This window comes from Linepithema humile, chromosome 1 (genome assembly GCF_040581485.1).
Source record: "Linepithema humile isolate Giens D197 chromosome 1, Lhum_UNIL_v1.0, whole genome shotgun sequence".
In the NCBI taxonomy this organism is placed as follows: domain Eukaryota; kingdom Metazoa; phylum Arthropoda; class Insecta; order Hymenoptera; family Formicidae; genus Linepithema; species Linepithema humile.
In genome coordinates, this window is record NC_090128.1 from 39,345,871 (window position 1) to 39,373,158 (window position 27,288).

At 34.0% G+C, this 27,288-nt stretch overlaps 3 protein-coding genes across 4 annotated transcripts in view; 2 read left to right on the plus strand and 1 right to left on the minus strand.

Annotated features, from left to right (window-relative positions):
- The window catches only part of LOC105677984 (nicotinic acetylcholine receptor alpha1), a 174,353-nt gene that overhangs the window by 68,678 nt on the left and 78,387 nt on the right, over positions 1-27,288 (plus strand). The gene's annotated exons all lie outside the window — the stretch shown is intronic.
- Positions 671-4,215, minus strand: LOC136997141 (putative uncharacterized protein DDB_G0291812). Of its 2 annotated transcripts, none has more exons than XM_067347536.1 (7): positions 2,902-4,215; positions 2,506-2,609; positions 1,957-1,992; positions 1,669-1,876; positions 1,324-1,560; positions 1,135-1,230; positions 671-1,049 (listed from the first exon to the last, which is right to left on the minus strand). In XM_067347536.1, the coding sequence occupies exons 1-7, from the start codon at positions 3,737-3,739 to the stop codon at positions 1,030-1,032; spliced, it is 1,539 nt and encodes a 512-aa protein (XP_067203637.1). In that variant the 5' UTR covers positions 3,740-4,215; the 3' UTR covers positions 671-1,029. The 2 variants fall into 2 exon arrangements, with proteins under 2 accessions (XP_067203637.1, XP_067203638.1); XM_067347537.1 differs by having other exon boundaries at positions 671-1,029; positions 2,902-2,964.
- Positions 4,841-8,393, plus strand: LOC136997140 (uncharacterized). Its single transcript, XM_067347535.1, has 2 exons — positions 4,841-5,393; positions 5,750-8,393. Exon 2 carries the CDS (start codon positions 6,230-6,232, stop codon positions 8,180-8,182), a length of 1,953 nt encoding a protein of 650 aa, XP_067203636.1. The 5' UTR covers positions 4,841-5,393; positions 5,750-6,229; the 3' UTR covers positions 8,183-8,393.

Consider the following 27,288-nt stretch of genomic DNA (forward strand, 5'->3'; position numbering starts at 1 on the left):
GCAAATATTTTAATGAACGATAAGAGGATATTTCGCAGCTAATTGTATCAAAGCTTAATTTATACGATGAAAAATGGTTAATAATAAACATGAATTCAGTCTGCCAAAATTGCTTGCTACCCGAGTCGAAATTTAGCACCTATATTGAACCTTAATCTTTTATTTTGAGGTAGCATAAGAGAGTCAAAGTAGATGTTATGCATTGTATCGTATGTATATAATAGCACCTACTTTGGCGCTACAATATGTCCGAAATTTCCTTTTTTCCTGCTAAAGCTTCAAAGTAGGGTTTAGTTAAAACCCTCCATTGACCCGCTTTAGACCCTGAAAATATATAGATTTCTTTTTGCCAGCACTACTTTTATGATATTATCAAGAAATTCTAATGATTGCAAATGTTCACAATAAAGAAAAATACTAACTATAATTTTGATTAACGATAATTTTTAATAGTATACAATTTAAAAATATCATCAATCAATACCATTTAGTTGAATTTTATTATCTTTTGAAAATTTGTAATTATTAGAAATTTCTTGATAATATCAAAATATAATATCAAAATTCAACTATTGAGTATTGATTTCTGATATTTTTAAAAATTGTATGCTATTAAAAATTATCATTAATTAAAATTATATAATTAGTAATTTTCTTTATTATTGTGAAGATTTTTGCAATCATTAGAATTTCTTGATAATATCATAAAACTAGTGCTGAAAATCCATATACCTTTGTGATTATATTTAAAATATTAAATTAAGATATTAAATATAAAATAATATATTAAAAACATTACATAATATTTATTGAATTAAATATTATTTATTAAGTATATAGTTAAGAATACATATAGTTAAGAATATATTAAGTATAGTTAACACAAGTTCGGACGTTTTTAATCGTATTTTTGCAAAAATAAAAAAAATAATCGATTTGTTACATTTCAAACTTTCATTAAAAATCGTATTTTTAATTACAGAGATGTTAACGTGTAGTTATCTTCTTCTTGAAATACATCTGTCGATACTAAAAAGTTAAATTTAGTTCTATAAATAATAATTTTATATTTAATAATTTTATATATTATATATTATATATATTATATTTGTAAATTGTTTTCTTGACTTTTACCTGTTCCAAAAATATTCACCGAGCGTCTTGTCATGTTTTCTTGATCTCCATAAAATGGATTGTTTATTTCTCTGTTGTTTGGTGACATTAGATTATCTAGACAGTAAATTAATAACAATAATATTAAAATAAAAAGAAGTAAGAACAATAAAATGGGGAAAAACTATTTCAATAAAATAAAATATTTACCTATACGGTCAGTTTGTGATTCGTAATGATTTCTACTAGTACATGGACGTTGGTCTTGTATAGTTGTTTTGTATGGTGATTCATTTATTTTCTTTTTTCTTTTTACTTGTTGAGTTTTGTTTTTTAGATGCAATTCTGTAGATTTTTGATATTTTCTTTTATTTGACGCCATTTTATTAATATAATCAATAAGCATTTTTGTCGAAACAGGTTTTGATGATTTTTGATTTACCCATTCTACAAAAAAAAAACAATAAAATATATTAATATAACATTCAATTTTTAGCAAAAATTTTTCAGATTTTTAAAAATCATTTCTTAATCATTTTTTAAAATCATGCATACCATGTAATCCTTTAAATAGTTTGTAATCTATTCCTGGTCGAGAGCCTCTTTTCCCAGTTGCCGAATAGTTTACAATACTTGCACCATAAACATCTAAAAGTGTCTCTCGAACCAATATTTTCCAATCATTCCGAGTTAGCGCTTCAAGCTCAATCATTGATGCTCGCGTTTTTGATAAATAAAAACCACAATTTGGTGCGATTTCGACCTATAAAAGTTATTATAATGTTTAATTATAAAGTAAAATATTTGATTCGTTGCATTTCCAACTTTTATTAATATTAATACCTTTCCGTTTCCTTCTTCAAAATAGTGATATGATATCTAAAAAAGATTCAACGTAAAAAAATTTTTTAAAATTAATTTTTTTATTAAATGTTAACTATTTTAGATGTACTCGTTAAAATTCAAATAAAAATGAAAAACTATACGAGCAATATGCATAATGTGGTTGTATTTTGATTATTGCTTTATCAAGTGATACAATATTATCAAACGTTTCAGTCTTAATTTGGACCTTTTTCTGTATAAGTATTTCTGTCTGAAGATAAATTTGAATATATCTATTTAAAAAATTTATCAGTGCAACTTATGACTAAATATCTGATAACTTTTTTGACTCATTCAAATTTTGCGTTTTATAATTCCAATTTTTGTTAATTAAACAGACACTGAAAAAGGTCTGTTTGAGAAGGTCGAATTGAGACCAAAACGTCTGATAATATTATATCATTTAACAAAGCAACAATCAAAATGCAATTACATATTACTTGTATATTGCCTGTATAACTTTTCATTTTTATTTAAATGTTAACTATTATAATGCATGTACGTTACCGGAAATGTTTTTTCAGAATTTATATTCATTTTTAATCGATTTTCGTGCGATGCAATCATTGCTTTCAATAATTGTTGTTGAAAGTAAATATCTCTGTGTGTTACTGTAACCAAAAAATAATTTTAATTATATATAATATTATGACATCACGTAATATTTAACAGTATATAAGACTCTTCCATAAGCTCAACACATTCTAATAATAATCAATTCTATTTAAAAAATTTTTTAGTGTAAAGTGTAAAATAGCAATGATGATTTTCTCTTACATAATTTTTTGTATCAAATTTATTGTATTTGAATCGCAAACAAATGTGATAAATGTTACTCAAACAGTTGCATTATTTTTGCATTATATGATAAAGTTGTTATTAAGATAAATTTTAAACACTTACCTATTCCTAATTTAATTTGAGAAAAAATTTCAGAACCAACATTATTGTTCTCATCATCCGAAGTATTAGAACTGAAAACAGAATTGTTTTCATTATTTAACTCATCTCCTTCGAGACTTTTTTCTTCATCAGAAGTTTCTGTTGTTGTGCATAATTTTTTCACATTTTGTTTAATAAGTTCTGGCTCAGAATTAGCAGATGTTGATGGAAAAGAATTTGGAAGTGTAGAATGCTTAGAGATTGGTGAGATGATTTTATTTTGTGTTTTATTTGGTGATAGACTTTTAGATTGACTGTAATTTGATGTCAAATTTGGTGAAAACTGAAAACTTGTTTTTCGTAAAATAGTAGTTGAAGGAAATAAATTTGTGGATGTTGTAGTAACTGGTACTGATGTAGAATATTGTTCTCTTGAACATGAATTCATACTTGAGTAACATTGCAATGGTTGACATGAACGTTTTGGATTATCATTATTATTGCATTGAGATAGATCAAATTTAGTGGTACATGAAGACAATGATGGTAAAACATGATTCACATCATGATATGAAACTGATGGTGTAATCAATTTTTCCAAACATTTGGGCTCAGTATTTTCAATGTTGAATATAGGATCACTCTTTCGAATGTTTTCTTCAACTCTTTTTTTAACGGATTTTTTTATATTTTTTGTCACAGTCTGATTTTTGGAAATGGTTTTTTGTTTGTTTAATACTTCTGCGGAGAAAATTTGTTTTGATGAATCATGAATATCTCCACAACTTGTTATTATTTGTCGGTGAAGTTCATTTTCATCGCCTAAAAAAAATAAATTGATGAGATAGAATATATTCATTTTATTATATATATAATATTGGTTATATACATAATATTAGTTTTTTTATTTTTTTATATATTTATAATTATATATTTTATACATTTACATTTATTTTTACATTTTTATATTTATCTATATTTTTATTTTTATATATTTAAATTGTATATTTAAAAATCAAATTTTTTTGTACATACATATTATTAGTTAAGATTAAAATTAAAAATTTTGTATTTTTTATAAAAGCAAACTGTTTATTATATATACAAGTTCATTAAGTAATATAAAATAATCGATTTTCTTTCCAAAAATGTTGAATTTTTTTACTATTTTAATTTATTTTATTATGTTAACATTTTAATATATTTTATTATTTTATTATGTTGTTTTAGCTAATAACAACTGGCAAATATATATAACAAAAAATGTATGTTAAACATTAGTAATTTAACAATTTAAAAAAAAGATTATAAAAATGAATTTTTTGCCGGCAAGATTATTTTTTACTAACGTGGCCGGGGGGCAATCTGTGCCTTCTTATTCCCAGGCTATATTATTTATTGCTCTAAGCTTTAAAAAAATCTGAAAAATTTTTGAGATATTGAAATGTCTCATTTAATGTACAAGTAATATGTATAAGTGAAATGTTTAAGTCGTTTTTTAATAAAAGAAAAAAATAAAAGAAATTAAACAATGACGATGAAAATTTCGCCTGGATTTTCAAAGATTGCAGTGCGGGAGGTTAAATAGCAAGAACACAATTACATAACCAAAAAAGTTTAATTAAACAAAATAATAAATACTTACTGTTTATAGCAATCACTTTGGCTTCTTCCTTTGTTTCTGCTTTTGTCTTAAAATCTTTCCAAACAAGTGTGGCGATTGCATTGACTTGTCGAAATTTTTTTGGAATAATTGATAAAGACACGACATCTGTTTGGCCACTGGAAAGCCACCAGATAAGCGCAAACTGTTTCTTTGGACGTGGCATTGCACTTTATTAACAAAACAGTGAATTATGTATTGATAAACACACTACAAACACTTAGTATTACGAGACTTGCACAGCAATTGCTAAAGCTCACCGGTTCACCGTGATTGCGTCACTTTAGGCTAGGGCATGTTTCTATACGCGCGCGCATTTGCACAGTTCGCGTATAAATAAAACGTTCATATAAATCAACTCTTATTAAACCACTATAAATATGAATAACTAACCAAAAATTTCGGTCACATTTTCGCGCAGGATCTATCAAAAATGTTCAATGGCAAAACTGCCAGAAAAGAATGGGTCGAAAAAGGCGGCAAATGAGAATATCTACAACGCCGCGTTCGGGGAATCTTCTTCTTCCACGCGCACAAAGTCTGTTGCGGGGGCACGCCGCGCAGTCTCCTAACCTAACGTGGCACACATTTCACTGTATATCTTATAAAGAGACACGGTCGGTCTTGCGCTACGCGTGAATTTGGCGCGAGACACTACCGTGTCTCTTGATATATTTTGTGCTTATTTAGTGCAAAAACAGACTGGCACTATTGTTGTATTATTAAAAAATACATATTTAAACAATATGTCGTATAAATCGCTGCAAGAAGTGGGTATAAGACAACAACGTAATCGACTCAACAAAATTTTTTATAACATTAACGATGAAAATGTGGATAATCTAAATTGGTAAGTTATTTTTTTAATTTAGTTATTATTATAAAGTTTGCAATAAAAAATTATGGTTGAATAAAATATGCTTTTATATTCTCATTGAGACATGCAAATATTATGTAACTAAAGTAATATACGGAAAAAATTTTTTTATTGTGTAGCCAGTAAGAAAAATTTGTTGAATCTATTGAAGTTTTGTTAACATTAAAACAAAACGTTTTGTAAACACAATAAGAATTTTAATAGCTTAGTAAAGTATTTTTATTATTTTATTTTTGATTTCATGTAATAATTAATTTTTTGCTATTGTATTATTTGATCATGTACATTGTAATAAATTTTTATGACTTAAAAAATTTAATTTCTTATAGCAATCAATTGTGTGATCAAAATCTAAACAACGCAACTTTAGAAAGCAGCAACGAGAGTAGCGATAATGATTACGCAGATTATTTAGAAAATGAAGAAGAGCGCAATCGAATAGAACAAGAAAATTTTTATATAAGTGAAGAAAGTGACGAAGAATATAGTGATTCAAGTAATGAAGAACAAGATGACGAAGAACAGATACTCTATAATAACGATATCGGAAATGATGATCAACCGTTATATCGTGGTGCCGGAATAACTGTTAGAGGAAGCATGTTAATAATTTTAACTCTTCTTTTACACCATAATCTGACAATGACATGCATAGAAGATATTATTTTGGCTCTACAATTGCATTGCTTACAGGAAAATTTAAAAAAAAAATAGTTTGTATAAATTTCGAAAATATTTTCATCTTAGTGAAACTAATATTATTAAAAATTATTACTGTAACTTTTGTACTCGAGAATTAAGAACATTGTATGATGAGTGTCCATCATGCCCGAGAAAAAAAAAATTCTTATTTTGCTCAATTACCTATTGTGAATCAGCTGAAAGAAATGTACATGAGGAATGGTTTTTATGAAAAACTTCAATGGCGATTTCAAAAACCAATACCTTCTCCCGATGTTATCACAGATATTTATGATGGACAATTATATCAAGCATGGATTAATAATGGTTTCTTGTCTAATCCTCACAATATTTCTTTTAGTTGGTATACTGATGGTATACCAGTGTTTAAGTCATCAAAAATTAGTTTATGGCCTGTATACTTAACAATTAATGAATTATCATTTAACGAACGTAAAAAAAGAGAAAATACTCTACTTTTAGGTTACTGGTTTGACGATAAAAAACCACACATGAATTCTTTTATTTACAAGTTTCGACCAGAATTAGAAGAAATTGCTAATGGAATCGAAATTAATCTTCCTAACAACAACAACATTATTGTTAGAGGAGTAACTCTAATGGGAATATGTGATCTTCCCGCAAAAAGCGAATGTTTAAATTTTATTCAATTCAACGGCGATTTTGGTTGTCCATCATGTTTATGTAAAGGTCAAAGAGTTCCAATCTCAAAAGGTTTCCTTCATGTATATCCATATGAAAATCAAATAGAATTACGAACCTCAGAACAAACTATTGAATATGCGAATTTAGCGACGCCAGATCACCCAATTATGGGAGTAAAAGGCTATAGTGCTTTTTCAAAAATTATGCCAGATTTCATTAAAGGTATAGGTATAGATCGTATGCACTGTGCTGATGGTGGTACCATTAAAAAAATTTTAACATTAGTATCTGATGCTAAGTATAAGAATTGTGTTTTTTCATTGCACGCTGTTATTAATGAAGTAAATAGTCGATTAATAGCTATCAAACCACCAAAATTTATTCATCGTATGCCACGTTCAGTTGCAGATTTGATTCATTGGAAAGCGTTAGAGCTAAAGATGTTTTGTTTCTATTATTCTATACCTATCTTTGAAGGAATCATGCGTTTAGATTATTTTGAACATTTTTTAAGATTGATAGTAGCATTAGCTATTTTAAGTTCAGACTCGATTACTAACCATATGATAGAAATAGCACGAGACTTATTACATAGATTCGTAAGAGAATTTCAATTTTTATATGGTATTGAATTTTGTTCTATTAACTTACATCAACTATTGCATTTACCAGATTGTGTAAAGAATCTTGGACCGTTGTGGGCCAACACATGCTATGAATATGAGAGCTTAAATGGAAAGCTGTTAAAATTAATACATGGAACAAGCCACATTGATAGCCAAATAGCACAATCACAATATCAATATATAAAAATGGTACGTTTTATAGAGTCACTACCTCATGGTAATATTCGAGATTTTTGTTTGCGAAAAAAAAGACAAGTAAAAATAATAGAACAAATACACGAACATTGTTATAGCGTAGGTGTTTATAAAATTGTGGAAGAAGTACCAGATTATATTTTTAATGCAATTCAACGTACTGGCTTAGTAATTAATAACATTTCAATATGGCAATATTTTAGACTTTTAAAAGAAAATTATCTATATATATCTGAAATGTATAAAGACAATTTACAAACGCACTCTTCTGTTGCACAGTATCTGGATAATAATCAAATAAAGTTTGCATCCATATACTGTTTTATCAAGCTGTTAAATTGTAATTGTATGCGAGCTGTATGTGAATGCGATAGTCAACATTATGTAATTATTCGAGAATTTGTTAGCGATGAAGTATTTGTTGCGCAAGGTGATCATTTTATATATACAAGTGAGTCATTTTTACACAAATGTCACGCAACAAATATCGTGAAAGCTATTTCAGTTGAAGCACTGATAACAACTTGTATTTATGTAAAATTAAAAGAGCAAGCATTTGTTGCTTTGCCTATTAATAAAAAAGAACTTGAATAAAAAAATATTGCATTTATTTCTTTTTATATTAATAATTAGAGCATGTAATGAAAATCTTTAATTTATTATTATTTATATGCATTTTATTAATTTTTTCGACTCTTAGAGAAAAGTGGTTTTAGAGAGATAAGATTTTCTTCAAAAACTAACAATATTATATACTAGATAAAAGTTCAAGGTTTAATGGAGGAGTTCTCGCAGTAATACAATCTATTTTGTGAGGCTCTATAGGTTTAAAGTAGTATTTGACCGTCAAATTATAGGAGATCAAGTTTTAAAAGAGGAGTTCTAGGTTCTAATTCCGTAAAAATAGGTTCATATAGGCTGTATGAGCATTAAAAGAGACGCTAAATTTCGACTCGGGTAATGATACACAATAAATTTTCGGATAATGGGGATTTGTTGCGCGAAATAAATTTTCATCACTTCGAGATTGTCGTCAAAAACAACGTCTCGTGATCGAATATCAATCTCGTCGTTCTCATTTCATATGCGGAGTCACGCACTTATCTGGAAAGACATTCGTTTGTAACGTGTCTGTGTGGAATATGGATTATGTAGTAGATGACCGATAACGGGCGTCCCGCGTACTTGCGGTGATAAGTTGAATTCCGAGAGTTCCTCTGCCGGAAACGGAACTAATTTACAAGCGAAGGGATCCATGGCACTCGAGCTATTAATTGCCATAATCTGATCGTCAGTAATCAATCGTGTCTCGACGAGGAATGCTCGAAACTAAACATACGCGCGCACACACATGTACAAGGAAAGGGGCGAGGGGGAGGGGGAGGGGGTGGAGAACGTACTTCCCAGCCGATCGATGTGTTAGAATTACGTTGATTGTCTCCCTACCTCGCATTGTCTCTGCCGGTTATTACATCCGAGTTACATACCAACGACTCGATCCGAATTTCGGCAGTAATTGCCTCGATCGCGGATCTCTATCGATTAATACGCGTGCTTCTGTCTAAACCATAATTAATTTGTTATCGGTTGGGCGCCTACTGTCCCGCATTATCGAAGCAGGATTCATGCTACAACTTTGATATCATTATGACACAAAGAATGCACTTGGTACTTGCGTGGATGCGCAATAAGTGCTTAGTGTCAAGAAAACTTCCGAATCTAGCGCCATCGTCTTTGCCAATCTTTTTGAACCACTTTGTTGCGCTCGAATTGGCTTCTTAAGAAATGGATACGACGTTAATGTCTTGTTTTATATTATTAATATTTTTTTCAGACGTCAAGTGCCATTCGCGGTGATTGTAATCTGTTGTTTAAAATAAAAACGTTTGACATTTGTGGAAAAGATATTTTTGAAAAAATACGATAACTGTCAAATGATCATTTATTCTTGATAAGATACATATATCGTTACCGTTTTCGCGTTTCACACTGTTGTTTCATCAGAAATCGTAATAGAACTTTACATATTTTATAATATTTTAATGCCTTTCGGTGATTTTAAACGTTTTTTTACCGTCTGTAATCTTCTTTTCGTTTGACGCGGATTTAATAATGCAAATGGGAAATCGTTTATTGGGTGTATAATGGACGGTCTAACTACATTGTTTATGATTCACTCAAAACCACCGCGCACGGCTGCCGCGCTCGTAACTTTTCACTGACTGGGAAAATCCCGTACCGGGACGTAAATAGTAATTATTGTGGTGGTACGTGCAACGAACTCGTTCGTTTATAGAATTTATGAAACAATTACGTCGACCGGTCGGATTGCTGGCGAAGATAGCGTGAGGAATAACGAACGCGGGCTTTAGAAATCGCTGAAGCGATCGCGGTATTCGAAAGCGCAACGCTCGAAATTCGATCGATAATCAACCTCGGATGCAAGCCTCACGTATCCCATCTCAAGTGGTGATACTTGTCATGCAACAGCCAACGCCCATTTTTCATGTCGATGGCTCGACAAAAGCTGAGTTCGATCAATAGGCTAACTGGCCTATTGTTTCTTTCCATAAGTACCAGTTTATCGTGAATGGGAAAAACAGGAGAAGGATGAGGGTGGGAACCGGGAGTTTTCGTTCAATTGTTAAAGTCACACTTCGATACTCGAAAGGTGACTTGTGATAAAAGTGTGTGTACATGTATTTTTTTTTGGTAGCTTGATACTGTGAAAATTTTTCGTGATTGGAATCAATAGTTTCAAGGGATTAGTTTTTATTTAAGACTGCAATTATCAAAACATTTTATCAGTGTAAAATTTTACACATTTTTGTTGAACAAAGATTGAGCTAAAGAAAGGGAATTAGAAAGATGCGATAAAGCGCGACAGTCTATAAAAATATGATTTTGAGCGTCGCGTTATGAGTGCGGACTAAATCTGCACGGATGACAGTATGAATATGTTGATGCTCAAAGCAGTGAGATCGGTCGCAGCGGAATGATATCCCAGCGGGCTCATAAGAGGACTGATTCCCTGCGCCGGAGTGTTCGACCATTATTTACACGGCCTCCTTTTCAAGGGAATCACCTCCTTGGAATTGTAGTTGTTCTCCACGGAGCATCTCCTGCCACGTCCCGCTAGCTTCGCGTTTCGATTCTACGGGGATTTACGAGCGGCAGCAACGGCAGACAGTGAGATTGACTTTTACTTCCGCGGATGGCTGAAACTCGGGATCACGTGGCCCACCCCTTTTCTTTATTGCAAAAGGATTTTCCTGTTGTGCGGAACGTGAGGAATCGCGCAAACCCGAAAGCTTTTTATTCGGCAAACAGTAAATTACGCTTCGATCGCTCCGCATTATGAGCCCGCAAGCCGCTATTATTAAATCAATAATTCGAATACGGTCAAAACCGGCATACTGGACTCGAAGGTAGAAGAACGAATGTATCTTCCTTCCATACATATAAACATTTTCTATCTACTTTTCTTTCTATTTCTTTTAACACTTTTCTTGACTTCTGCTTCTATTTTTGTCTTGTTCAACAAAATGATAAAAGTTTTAGTACATGTATTTTACAATTATAATATTTTCCAACGATATACAGTTAAATTTCGTGACTACCCGAGTCGAAATTTAGCGTCTCTTTTAATGCTCATACAGCCTATATGAACCTATTTTTACGGAATTAGAACCTAGAACTCCTCTTTTAAAACTTGATCTCCTATAATTTGATGTTGAAATACTACTTTAAACCTATAGAGCCTCACAAAATAGATTGTATTACTGCGAGAACTCCTCCATTAAACCTCGAACTTTTATCTAGTATATATATATATACTAGATAAATCCGACCTATAAAAGTTATTATAATGTTTAATCATAAAGAAAAATATTTAATTCGTTGCATTTCCAACTTTCATTAATATTGATACCTTTCCGTTTCCTTCTTCAAAATAGTGATATGATATCTGAAAAAGATTCAGCGCAAAAAAATTTTTTTAAATTAATTTTTTTATTAAATGTTAACTATTTTAGATGTACTCGTTAAAATTCAAATAAGAATGAAAAACTATACGAGCAATATGCATAATGTGGTTGTATTTTGATTATTGCTTTATTAAGTGATACAATATTATCAAACGTTTCAGTCTTAATTTGGACCTTTTTCTGTATAAATATTTCTGTCTGAACTTGTTTTAACGCATGTTAACTATACTTAATAATATACTCTTAACTATATGTATTACATATACTTAATAAATAATATTTAATTCAATAAATATTATGTAATGTTTTTAATATCTTATTTTATATTTAATATCTTAATTTAATATTTTTAATATAATCACAAAGGTATATGGATTTTCAGCACTAGTTTTATGATATTATCAAGAAATTCTAATGATTGCAAAAATCTTCACAATAATAAAAAAAATTACTAACTATATAATTTTAATTGATGACAATTTTTAATAACATAGAATTTTTAAAAATATTAGAAATTAATACTCAATAGTTAAATTTTGATATTATATTTTGATATTATCAAGAAATTTCTAATAATTACAAATTTTCAAAAGATAATAAAATTCAACTAAATGGTATTGATTGATGATATTTTTAAATTGTATGCTATTAAAAATTATCGTTAATCAAAATTATAGTCAGTATTTTTCTTTATTGTGGACATTTGCAATCATTAGAATTTCTTGATAATATCATAAAAGTAGTGCTGGCAAAAAGGAATCTATATATTTTCAGGGTCTAAAGCGGGTCAACGGAGGGTTTTAACTAAACCCTACTTTGAAGCTTTAGCAGGAAAAAAGGAAATTTCGGACATATTGTAGCGCCAAAGTAGGTGCTATTATATACATACGATACAATGCATAACATCTACTTTGACTCTCTTATGCCTACCTCAAAATAAAAGATTAAGGTTCAATATAGGTGCTAAATTTCGACTCGGGTAGTAACTGCAGTCATTTCAATAAAGCCGAAACCATAAGTGAATTTTTTCATGCAAAATAGTAAAATTCTTCAATCAATTATCACCAATTACGTGTTTAACTGCACCGATTTACCAACTTTAGTCGTCGAGTAGATATTTGAGCAGCATTCACGAGAGACGTATAATAGAAATGGGTACCGATGAATGCATCACAAGTGGATGAGAGCGAGAACGCGAATGACACGAAAGCGAGCTGTGTTTTCAGTCGACAGGGTCGGAGATAAGGGTTCATTTGCGACGGTGTGAACTCGTGCGCCCTTACAGTCCTTACGGCACTTTTCATTTCTTCTAATTAAACGCGAACGCTCGGGATGTTTCGACGAGAAACTGGAGCGCTGGTCTGCAGTTCCGTGCGCGTGCTTCGTCGAGCACGGCGCCAGAACTAACGTACGATTTATGACGGGTGGCGATTATCGATTGCGCGCGCGATCATTATTCCTGTTGGAAGGCGTACTTCGAGGTTCGCCACTTTCCTCGTAAAATATACGTTACCGCTCAGACATCACTTTTGCACTTTCATGCAAAAAAAATTCGAGTTTTGATAGCGTCGATAATTCACGCTTTATCCTAATATATGTAACATAAATGCAAATGTGTAGATAATTTGATAATTTTGAATGACTGTTTTTCTGTAAACTATCTTGTACAAATGCCAATGTAATCTAATTTTATTACAACATATTTACAATTTGGCAATTTTTGCGATTATATAATTATCAGCTTTTAAGCGATAAATTTCACTTAACACATGTCATAACGGAAAATGCAGAAATATAATTCTGTTTTCTATACAATTAACGGAGCAAATCAATCAGCAAGTAAAACATGCGTAAAACAATTTTAGCATTGTTTTGTCTCGCGTATGCGGAATACTGGTATTTATTGTGTAGTATTACGAACAAATAAACATGCCACAAATTTGTTCTTCAATCACGCGAGAGCGCGCGATAATCAATCAAACTTGTTTTCGATCGTTAGGGCAATAGTGAGATAATTGCAAAATATGCTCGGAAATCTTGTTCAGTTCGCGAGAACTGTGTGACGGCGCCGATATTTGTTTTGTAATAAAACAGATTTTTGTTTTCCACCAGTAGAGAAGTTAACTAATAATATCAATTTATAGGATTGGCTCTGCAGATGTAATTGGACCAGCCGCATACCGACTTGTATTTTTAATCAAACACTGTTTGCGACCGCAGCGTCATGTAATTGAGACACGCATATTTTTCGTTATACAGAGTGTCCCGAACTAACCATATCATCCGTTAATAACAGATCCTTAAAGTCATTTGGAGACAAAAATCTGAGCAAAATGTGAGATTTTTATCAAGAGACACGGTAGTGTCTCGCGCCAAGTTCACGCGTAGCGCAAGACCAACCGTGTATCTTTACGCGAGTCTCTAAATTACCTCAAGAATCTGCTATTAACGGATGATTAACACCCGATTTAGTTTGGGACATCCTGTATATTTTCACGCGTTAATAATGTTTCTATATTTGCATAATCATCTAAATCGTGTACAGTATTTTTCAATCGGATATTTTTAATCACCAATCAATTATGGATCGAGAGCGCGATGAGGTATTATATTGACAATTGTAAATAAAATTTAATTTACATGCATTTATTAATTGCGAATATTGTAACAGTAAACAGTTTTTGCCGGCTGATTAAAGGACCGTAATACTCGTTCATCCGAATGCAATTTCGTTCGAAACGAGCGAGAATTTGTCTCATTTGTAACGCGCGCATCGTGCTCGGAATTGTTACCTTTAATGACACGGGCGTTAATTAAAAAGTTCTTTATTTCGATTATAAAGCGGATTATAAAGTGTTTTTTTTCAGAATTTTGAATGGCCGTTAATTATCTCCTTAACTGAATTAGCCGTACAGAAAAAAATGGCTAGTGTGGCGCGCGTCTCTCCTTTCACGCTCGCGTTCTCAACTGTCAATTAAAATGACTCACTTTGCGTAATCAGAGATTACAAATTTGCTTTTCTCGGATTTCTCTTTTCCGCCGCGCGGCGAAATAAATCTCATCGTCTTGAAGAGGAGAGTGTCAGCGGCGGGGTTGGTCCTTAAGGTTGAGTTACATGGATCGCGTTGCCTCGTCGTTACTAACCGCCGCGCGATAACGAAGACACGTTTTTGCTCGTTAAGATCAAGACGCTGTGTGAAGAGAAACTTTTTTTTTATTAATCATTCGATATTTTACGGTCTTGGGGAGGGTTTCACCTTCTCACGGCGAGGCTCGAAAAATGCTGAATCTACATGCTGACGCGAAACGCTGAATCTACTATGTTATTGAACTCTGTATTGATAATGTGACGCTCGCCCATTAATTACGGCGAGTAAATTTAGCTATAACGTGCTATTATAACGAGGATTTTTAGTCGGATAATAAATGATGCTACATTTTATCTTAATAGCTTGAGGGAAGTGCGTTCAAGTATATTTTTCATTGTTTACCTTCTTTACTTAATAGAGAAAGATAGCCGAAAGTTGTATGAAGAAATTAGAGAATGATAAATTATCAACGAGTTATATTCATTTCTTTCCACACTTGAGAAAATGCTTGTTTAAATTCGATCGTATTTTAGCAGTTGAGAGCCTGTACGTAATTCAACTCAATTAACTCAACTTCCAAGATTCCAAGGACATGGAGATAAATAAATCTGAATACTTTTAATCTTAAATCTCACATTATCAATATTATTTTTCATTTCGATTTGCTTTAAATGGATGAGATTTATTTCGATAATCCAAAGACGAGTTCCTCGACGCTCTCAAAGCTATATTGAATAATCTTTTCAGCAGATTGTGTGGCCGTGCTTTGAGCGAGATTGAACCAGTCCATTTACATGCCCAGATAAATCCGCTTTCCAGCGGACCAAATGTTCGAAGTCGATACATTTTCGATTACTGTGTGTCGCCGTGCCTGCCCTGTGTCTGTGAAATTGATGACTTCGGCGGTAGGATCATTGATTCCGGAGAATAATCGTTTTCGTCCTTGTTTCCGGCCACCGCCGGAGTAATTAAGTCTCCTATGGTTTTCGCAGGCCATCGGTTCGGTTTCCAATTGCTGTAACTACCACCGGCGAAACTTGGTTGCCACTGCTTTCAGCGAAAAAAGTACCGTCTCTCACCCCGAGTGAGAGGCGAGTCCCGTTTTCCGCAGTTACCCAGAACAATGAAAATTGGTTAGTCCATTTTCTAGGATGCACCTTTCCTCGACCAATTCATTTAATTGCACGCGAATAACCGTGCTAGCTAATCATTAAACCGCTAGAGTTTCGAGGTGTACGATAAAAAATTCACTAGTTTTTGTCTTGGTGTGTGATAAAAAATTTCGCTAGTTTTTGTCTTGCAAATTTCTCTCTCTCTCTCTCTCTCTCTCTCTCTCTCTCTAATCGAAATTATTACATTTAGTATGACACGCAAATATAATAATGTTTAAAAATATATAAAATATTAAATCTGCGAAATTAATTTTACCATCGGCACAAGAAATTTGCACAATGCTATTTAAAGAAAATTAAGAGAATTACTTGTATTCATAAATTAAGAAGAAACTGAATTTATAATTACATGTATTATTTCTTATAAAGGTATTAAAATGTGTCACAATGATATGTAGTGCTCGAAAAATATTTTGAGATATAAATAAAAAAACGTATCAATAACAATAAAAAATTGTGTTTTCGTTATAAATTGATTCTTGGAAACATTACAGATTTACGTTGTCATAGAAATATATTTAAATAATTACTCCCGTAATTATTATAATAATCTATTTCAGATCTACGACTCAGCATGCGATTGCGTGTGAACGCTCGCCTCAGCAAGTAATCGTTTTCTCCTTCATTACCAACTGCCTCCGGCAATTAAATTTCCCTTAATTTTCACAAGCCACTGATCTTCCCGTAATTCTAATAATTAAGCTCTCTGTTCCTGTGACTTCCATCCAAGCGGACGTTCGATAATGCGTTTCAATAGACGACGCGACTAAACTGACAAGCACCGCCGCCGCCGAATTCGTGCTATTTTCGCCACCCATCTATTTTACCGCCGTAGAGATTCGCGTATAATGATTGACGTTGCATGAAAATACAAGATGTTTGACGGAGTCGCAAATATGAACACTCCGCTATATTTGGATACTTCTTTCACTTTCACGAGTAATCATACGCCGCAATAGTCACCAGAAGACTTATGTCTCTCGCGACGTACAGTCGGGTGAACGTTACGCTGAGTAACAGCATTTAAATGACAGCCTGTGCACGCGCGTATCCGAAATTGATGACGGTATGATTGACGATCACATGATAGCGCCGAGATTTAATACCACTGGTAATTGAGTTCCCTGTAGTGGTACACATTCCGTTGCGTTAATAATACGGGCAGCTCAGCTTTAAACTTCTGGAGATCCGGACTGTTCGTTGAACGCATTTAATCGAAATAGCTCGGAGTTTGGTAGCAGAGCGGGTTCTATAAAGATGATTGGATTGTAAGGGAATCGTATCATTTGAGTGAAGGATTTAAAAAAAAAAGAAGATTGCTTTTATCATTACAAATCTTTCATAACGAGGACTTAATTGCAATTCCGCATTCTTGAATTGAATTAATGCTCATATCGATTAAATATAACGTTCTTTCTTAATTTTTAAGTACATCGTGCCATTATTATAATGATAATATCACGAGAGTTAATAATATCGTGGCCTGCAGTCTCTAAGGCAGATGTGTTAAACCGCTTCCTTGATAGATGAGCTTCTTATATACGCTTGATGTCCTATTTTTTAGTAATGAAATTAGAAACCTTCTCAGGCTTTGCCGCGCGACATCTTACGTCATCCGTTTATATAGCAGGAAATCCACTTTACTTCTCGTCACGTTATACTGCATTAAGATTTGCGCCTCGTTATAGCTGCTGCTCGCAAGAATAGGTAAATCGCGCTGGTCGTTAATAGAGTTTCATTGAAAGTCCAGTTGACGTGCGAAGCAGATTAAAAAAATACTTTGAAAGAAGTCTAATTACGACCAAATCTCTAAACTTTTCATTTAAGACGCGCATTTGCCGCATTTCCACAAGCTTTTTTTTTTTTAATATAGTGAACATTACGACATCAAAATATTTTCCGCGTTAAGCGACAATTAGACGTATTAGTTTCTATTATTTTAATCTTCAGTAATTTTGACTTATCAATTTTGATGTATATATTATTCAGCATCTAGCGCAATAATAATATTTGGAGAACGATGTATATTTGTTCCTATTAACTGTATTATTCGTGCAGTGTAATTTTCCCGAGTGAAGCTGGCGATGGATTATCGGTGCAAGGCAGCGTTAGTATGCGCGGGATCAAACTGTTTATTACAACATCACGACGGCGGTGTGACGAGGTTCGCGTTTAAGGATGAAAGCCAATTTACGTCCCGCAGCGGCGTTAAGCGGCGCGTAAAATCGGTCACGTTGTACGTTCGCGAATGCAAACGACCGCCGGGGCTAACGATCATGCGCTGCGCGCCCGAGCGAGACGGAAAATTGAAAACCACCCCTGTCGGTCACGTAACGTGAGATCGTCCACTCCTATAATTCCGGAGCTCCTCTGCGGCCATACGCCGTCGACGGAATGAGGTTTAAGCACGCCCGCTCGCTTGGAATCGTCCGTACTCGAAGGGCTTGCGGCAGCATGAGTGACGCGCCGATTTGGCACTGAATATCTGCGGTCCGCTAAAAGCCATGAGGAACCTAATTGCTCCGGGTGTCCTGTAACAAGAGGGCGCGCGGGAAGAGGAGGGGAGAGGGGATAAAGGGGATTATCGCGTCCGGCTTAATCCGATAGCTGATTCGTCCGTGCTGCCAATAGCGCGCCGATTCGTCACAGATTGATAGCAAGTCGCCGGATCGCTGTCACTCTGTAATATATCGAAGAGCTGTCATTGATGATCGCCGCGGCGCTTTGCAACTATGCGCTATAGTTTAAACGGGGCTGGAAATCTGTCGTATTCAGAGAGAACCAGAGATTGATATACATATATATTTCGAGTAATACACGTTTACTTTGCGCATTCTCCAAGCCAGCTGTCAGATGAGATTGACATTTTAATAAGTAATGTCGGCGTCAACAGTACTCGGATATTTGTGTTAATAAACTTTTAATGATGTCCAGAGCATTTCCGTAAAGCAAACAGAATGGCAGTTATTTAAGTATGAAAAAAAAAATAACTTGGAAAATGTACGTCATCAACAAAATTTATATTTTCTGCCAATGCAATTTATACGTTACATGATATTTATTTATGTTTGTATAAATTTTATATTATTGAAAAATTTTTGAATAACTATTTACTTATTTATATTCCATGCCCGGTGTGTTAACATGTATCCGCTGCCGTGCGCTGTCGATTTGTGAATGTACAGTATAATCTTGGGTAAGAAAAGCGACACATGCTCCGCGTGGAATATTATTTGCAAATTTTTATTCATCGCACGCACAGCAGCAACACGTGAGGGCGCGTTAAATATAAATAAAGCTCGATATGAGGAGTTGGTTAACCAGCAGCGCCGGAGACTTTCAGTGTTTGCGCGACCTCGACAATCCCGAAGCCCGCCTTCAGCCTTGTAATAATCTCTTCGGATTCACGAGTCGTTCATTCGAGAACCGCGTCAGCTTATACGTGGAATTTCGTCGTTCCGCAGGATTACGGTTTATGGATGCGTAGAAACAACCGGAAATCTAGGCGTAGAAGCAGTCGAACAGTTTGCTTTTGTTTTTGTGTTCGTCGTACGCACACGTTTTGCGCGTCGAAGTAACGCAGAATGCAATTATCGCGATGAAGAATAAAGGAATGTTGTGTCCTCGTTTGCGTTAGAGTTCAAAATAAACATTCGACAATAATATATAAATATGCTGAATGACGTCAAATATCGCGTTCGACATTGGGAAATCTTTCAACATTTTTCGCGCAACGAAAACCACGATGCAGAAATTATAATCGTCCTTTTTCATGCTACCACAAAGATAATAGTTACAGCGATGGATGGAAAAGTTGGAGCGGACGGAGCGACCTATCTCTTTGAAAGGAAAAGTAATAAGATCGCGTTACGATGCATTAGCCTTCGAGCGGATTAATACGCAATTTTCCTTCAGTGCAGAGCTCCATCAGATATAACTTTTCACGTTTGAGGGCGCATCCTTCCAATTTCCCGTTGTTGCTCTCGCCATAGGCGATATAATCCGGGGAAGATACAGTTACGGTATGCATAAGATATATCGCGTAAGCACATCGGTTGCATGACTTAGAACTATATTGCAGGAGAAAAGATACTAAAGGGAAGGAGAATCTATTCGAAGAAGGAACTTGGTTTGCCGCTCTTCGAAATCAGAACATTCTCTGTCGTGCAACGTCTACCTTCTCCCTCTAATAGTCTAAGATATGCGACCGGTTTATTTCACATAAAGCATTCTGTATATTTCCAGAGCGAGAAGGGCGCGCGTAGTCTCGCAGCAGTGCGCAGCTGCGTCAGAGGAGGGAAAACCGGAGAAGCGCATTAAAGATAAGACCGGCGCGGTGCATTTCTCAGCAATGACATTTCAGATCCATCAAGTTATATTTGCGCTGTTCGAATTTTTTTTTAAATAAAAAACGATATTAGAAAGAACGCACGCGTTTCAGGCTCAATTTGACAAGTTTTAAGGAAAATCCAAATTACTAAACAAAAAATTAAATAAAAATTGAATAAATTATCTAAAAATTAAATAATCGTATACGAGTGCCGCCCAACAACATGCGAACTATTTCTTTTGGTAGAGCGACCTCGCGATCTATCCATGTACAGGGAAAAAAATACAAAATTAAATACAAAATTAAATGCAAAATGTGATTCCAACGTTTATCAAACATTAATAGAGATAAACTAAATGCCATAATATAAATTAATAGGAACAAAATAAATATCAAAAGTACAAACACAAGTTATATAATGAAATAACAAACAAAGTGAAAATTGAAATATGAAGCTCTATCAAAAAGCACGTAGCGATCGACCGGTTGGGCATCTCTGAATTATTAATAATTAAAAAAATAATATACGGTATTTTTCATTCGTATAATTAAATCACAGTTTTTATAGAATTTATGTTTTTAAAAATACAATAGTATAAATAATTTATGTTTTTAATTAATTATGTTAATAAACAGATTTTGTACATATTTATTTATGACTCGTACATCTTAATTTTTTAATTATTAATGATCAATTTCAAGCTTCAAAGAAAATGAATTACCTCGGAACGGAGAGAAATGTCGTTGCAGTATAAAATTACAACAAATCCGTGAAGCAAGAAAAAGCAATTTCGCAGAACGCGCGACTGTACGTTATGCCACTTCTGCGTTGCCATTAATATTCTATGGTTAAAGAAGAAAAGAGTCGCTGTTATGCGTTTCTGATAGCCCAACTCTAGCCGCAACTCATCACGGAATCTTCGCACTTTCCTCGCCTACATAACCGTATTCTTTTCTACGTATTAAACTCACAGCTTCTTCCCTCGTCTCTTTCCCACTTCCCCGACGCGACAGCCCCCGTCGTCGTCTTCGTTCGCCGCCCATTTTTCCCTAACTTTTTTCTAACTCCTTTTTCATCTCATAATTCTCATTCTCGTATGGCCGAACAAAGGAGGACGTCCGTTCCCTCGCTCCTTGCAGACGTCGAGACAACGCCGTCTGCCCATTGTCGACTTTCTTTCGCATCGGCTAACTTCCGTTTTCTCCGTGCAATTTCCACCGTTATTCCGTCCGCGCTGCACCGCGCCGAGCAAATCCGCCTGGCGCGGAGCGTAGCGGCGAATACAAGCGTCATGGGAGGAAATTAAAAAGACATTGTGCTCTCTCCGACGAATCCCCCGGCGGTCGCAGGACCGAGAATCCTTATCCGCGAATAATTCGAGGATCGGCGCGCGAGCTATCACTTTTGCCTTCTCCCATTATATCATTTATACACGCTCTGTTCTCTCGTCGCGGCCGCGGTAAACGCGCCGCAATGTGAAAGCGTCTGTTGTTATATAAAAGTATATATGTGTGTGTGTGTGTGTGTATAAGCTGTTTTATTTCCACTGCATTATACATATGCGTATTCGAGTAAAAGTGCAAGCTTAAATACTTTCTTTTTTTTCAAAAAAAACTTGGACAGATTTAGAAATGAAAATATTAAATTTTCGAGGAAATTTAATTTCAAAATTAATTAAATAGAAATGAAAGAAACTTGGATATAGATTTAGAAATTAGAATGTTAAATTTTCGAGAAAATTTAATTTTAATATTAATTAAATAGAAATCGTTAAATTTAATCCGATTCTGTAAGATATAGATCTTTGGTATTTATTTAAAAAGACTTTAACGCAATTCTTTTTAAAATCAAATGTGTTAGTTGATTCTATCTGTATATATTTAAGCATAAATATATTATTATAATATATTATTAAATTATTCTAATTGCCGGCGAACGTATATTTCGTCCACGCGGATCTTTTAGTTGAACTATTGTATGATTTAATAGAGTCACCGAATTTCTTGCAAATGCACAGCATTAATTTGTTCTCCAGTGGCGTACAACGCATAATTTTATCGAAAATCGCGCAATCAGCGGGCCACCAGTGCAAACATCATATTTGTACAAACGCAAAAATTCCGTTTCAGTCCTTGACATTTGCATAACCGAGTTTCCTGGATCGCTACACGTGTCCAAATTATACAGCGGAAGTGAAATCGTTGAGCTGTCTGTGCCAGGATCGCTTTACACGAACAAATTTCTATACCGCAATTCTAATTAGATGCAGTAAATAGAAATTCCTTACATCCATTGTGCTATCTGCATTATTCTGCATAAAACATAAAATATATCGCGTCGTAAAGTAATTAAAAGCAGCAATTTCCAAACCGTGACATTTTACATTTTTAAAATCAATTTCTGAAAGAGGCTTTTGATAATCGTAATTTCGAACATTATTATCTTCACAAATTAGTCTTCTTAAAATAAAAAATAGCGCACGAGCTATTATGTTTTATTTTTTTCGTAAAAAATATTTATCAACAAAATTACTCAGCAAGAAAATCAGCGAGAGTTAAGAATGCATACGCAACGAGAGCAAGCGCTTCCGCATTTTCCGAAAAGATTTCATCACAAACTACAACACGCTTGAACCTGCTGCGGTACCAAATTTCCGGCCGGTCAATTAAATCAGAATGAATTGGTTTAAGTTAGATTAGAATTCGGCTTCATCAAATTTCAGTTGCCGAACTTCGTAGTTTCCCGATAGTCGACAGCAGTTTTCCCAGAGACAGCAAACGAAGGGCGGTCACCGCGTGTTCGGCGGGTAACGCGACACGAAAGAGTGGGGAAAGCAAATGTGCAGACCAAGTCCCCACATGAGTTGGTGTGGGAAGCGTAAACGGCTTAGGGGGGAGGAAAGAGCGAATTAATTTGCTAATAAATTTTAAAAAAGAACCGGAACAGCGGTGCTCTGCCGCGGTCTTTCATCATAATAATTTGATTTAGCCGTTCTCGATTACGCAAAGATCGTTTTGTTTACTCACGGATATTAACAGCCCGCGAATAGGCAGAGAGAGAGAGAGAGAGAGAGAGAGAGAGAGAGAGAGAGAGAGAGAGAGAGAGAGAGAGAGAGAGAGAGAAAGAGAGAGAGAGAAGGGAGCATCGGAAAAACTTGCCAGGACAAGGAGGCGATCATGGTCCGTGCGCTCATTACTCGCTTCGGGGTTAATGACTCGGAGCGATCGACTGGAATCATTTGTTTCAACCTGTCGCGGGGGATGGATGCTCGGTGATATAAATAGTGGCGTGTATTTATGCGTTTACATTTTATTGCGGTGCATTTGCAAAAACGCATCTTCCTTCCTCTTCGCACGAATATTCGCGAATGCACGCGATCTGCATTTAACGTTTTTGTTATCGTTATTACTTTAATGGGAAATACTTCAATGACACGATTGAATTTTCGTCAAACAAAATTCCAGAAATTATTCGATCAAAATACGACAAAAATTTGGCTTTTAATTAGTTTTTTTCGTTGAAGCAATTTCTTACATGTTAATTTATTCTAATGCAAAATGTAAAAACGCTCTGCTCATAACAAATTTTTAGTTTTTATAATGAAAAAAAAGTTTTAGATGGAAAAATTTCAAAAGTACGAGTTTACTTTTAGTCAAAATTGTAAAAATGCAAATGTGCCCTTCTAGCAAGACTAAAACGTCATATGGGGTCGATTAGATTGGTTTTTATCTCTGGCAGAATTTTTGTGCCGAATTTTGCTGCAAAAAAATGTCGCAAAAAATTGCCATCTCTATCGATCACTCACTTTTTTCGACGTTATCGGCGCAGCTGTCGCGTTACTAGCACACGTGATACATGCATAAACATGCCCTTATAATGATTGCATCGTGGGATTTCTCTTAAATAAGTCCTGCCATGCAGTCGGCTGCACATTTGTATATAATTCAGCGTAGCGAATAAGTAAAATCGGTAAATCACCGTTTACCAATCTACAATCACTGTATATATTTTCTTATCACTATACTAATAAAATTATAATAAATTTTATAGTTACACAATAAAACGAACGGCGATATAAATTCTGCTCTTGAATTTTACTGCTCAATATTTTACGGTAATTAAATAAATAATAGTTTTGCATCTAAACGCAACACTTGCCTTTCCAGTTCGAAGAAATAAATAACAGTTTATGTTTCGCTGCGGTTTGTTTGTCTTTTATCACGTAGTTAGTTTCTTTGGAAACAACCGTCCTTAATAATAAACAGCTTGACGAGGGGCTACATATCCCGAGATATGTGGGAAAGCGTTGCGCTTCGCTGCGAATTTACACGGATATTGTAGGAATGAAGCGACCCGAAATTTCATGCTTTGCTACCGTTAAATATTTCGCTTATTCGAAAGGATTTCGCCGTATGCAGCGCGGATTTATAGCATATACCACAGGCTGAAGCGCGTTTTAATACTTGCAAAGCTATTTGGTCATTTCAGATTATTTGAAATCTTGATACGACATGAAGATATAAAATAAGTTATCTTTTCAAGTAAAATATTAGTAAATAACAATTTTCAGATTCTTGTCTTTATAAAAGACGCTAAAGGAATTAACGCTTGATACTATTGATTATTCAAAAAAATAGTATCGTCGAGCGAAATATTTTTTGCATATGCAATATCAATTTTGTCTTCTTCTAGAAATGATAATTTTCTATTTTTGATAAAACTCTCCGAAGAAACTTTGTAAAAGAACAATGGTGGTTTCTGAGGGATCTCCTGTATGATCACAAGAGCACAATAAAGAAAAAAATTAGACACGATGCTATTTTCTCTCGACAAAAGTACAGCAATGCGCGACGTCGTCGATGCTGTCGTCGCGTCGTTGCAATCCGGCATAGGGTCATCGAACTGCATTCGTTGTAACTATTCCGCTTCCACTCGCGGCGCGACTATTGCAGCTCCGCGTCGCTTTTACGAGCGTTCGCGGCGTGGCAATAATAGCAGGCGTGGCGTTGTCAGTTGCATTATAGAGGGGTTGAGTCGTTCCGTGAAGCAACAATCGTAACAGCTGAATACGTCTGATTAGCTGTGGCATCACCCACTTGATACGTGTTATTACTTCAATGTATCAATTCGCGGCGTAAGATGTACGATATATGGCCGTGTGGTGTTGCACGCGAGTATAAAGATAAAATTTATAAAGCATCCCATTTGAATGCTCCTGAAAAGCTCGGATGCTCTTGGAAAAATTGCATATGCGTAATAAAATTTGCGAGCGTACCGTTTATAACCGAAGTTGTGACTCACATTGATTGACTGAAATAGAGGATTCCGTAATTTTATAATCTTACGAAAAGAGTGCTTTCTTTTTTAAGCGATAGAAAAGCATTACATTCAGCGTTACGTACTGAAGTAAAAAATGTTTTTTACTATTTAATTTGGCTGTGATATATTAGAGCAAGAATTAGTGAAGAAATCGTTGAATAATTTAATACTTTTTATTATTTATCAATACGAAAACATATTGACAATAGGTCTATCGTACATATCATATGATAATACATTAAACTTCTTGCAACTTTGATCAAGGCTAGCTACTCAGATCACTTTACATTTCTGATAAAGACGAGAGTGCATTTATACGCAGAAAGCAAGCAGGAAGTTTCGATTTTATTATGCTTTTGCAAAAATACTCTTTTCATCGCACGACTTGTATATTGTATTACATTCTTAATGAAAAAACTAGGATGTCCTGGCAACAATATTAAACTTTAACTTTATTACATTTGTGTGTGAGGAGCACGCTATTCGAATGTGAGTTAACTTGATGTACTTGATCTATAAAGTACACATTATGTATAATGATAAGTTGAATAATTTGCAATACAAAATTTCTAGTGTTACAGTTAAAAGTGCGATAAAGCACATTAACTAGATAAAATTAAATATTCAAAGACAATAATTTTTCAAATTATAAGAGAGAAACAATTTTTGTAAATTTTAATTTCAATTTAATTACTAAAATCATGTTTACTTTTTTTGAATGTATATCGAGATTCTAGATATTTTAACAGTTTGTGACTACGATATAAGCAAGTTATTTTACAGCTTCAAATATTTGAAACAAAAGGGAGATTTAAATTAAATATTAAAATATTATTGACTGAAGAAAAAGTTTTATTAAAAAATATACATGTTAAAGATATATTTAAAATATATAGAAATCCTGATTCAAATTTCGAGTTAATATTAAAAATTTAAGTTCAGTTATCAAAATACTTATTGAAAAAAGTTATAAGAAAAATTTAACAAGCAACATTAAATCGAATTTTAGCTAAAAGTAGCCGGTTTCAAATTTCTCTAAAATGATTCATAGATGAAGTTCATCGAATATACGTGAAAATGAGTATGCTAATAATTTCCCAATTATAACTTGCCTTGTGTAATGTAATATTGAAAAGAATATTCTTTCCTAATTAAATTTTGAGCCGCTGTGAAAATGACTGGAACTCAAACCACCGACCGCGACACTGTGGTCCGCTCGTCATTAAGCTCATTATTGCTCTCGTCGCATCGTTTGATGAATTAGTAATCGATGAGTGGGATACTTCTGTGCCTAGTGGCGGCGCTTGATTACTACCACGAGCGTAATTATCGCTTCATTTTGCCACCTTCCTCTTAATTTCCCTTCATGTCTTTATTAGTCGCGGCCGAACACACATTCTTTTGTGCGTCACTGTAGCGTACGAAATTCACGACACGGTCAGCATTATTCCGCTTGATTTCACGTAGCGAACGCAACCGAAATGTTAAGCATCAGCAGTAATTAAAGCCGAACTATTTGTCTCTAATAAATCTTCTTTTGAGAAGCAAAGTAAAATAGCTTGAAATAATTCTTAAAATAATATTTCAATTTAGCGAACTTTTATGTGTCACACACATTTTTGTTATTTTGCAATGGTACATCGATTTTAAAATTTATTGCAGCAGTAAACCGGCAAACAAAAACGTTAGTACAATTTAATTAAAGAAGTACAATGACTTGTTTCGTAGAAGATATATATATTTACACACACACACACACACACACACACGCGCGCGCGCGCGCGCGCAACACGTAAATTTATA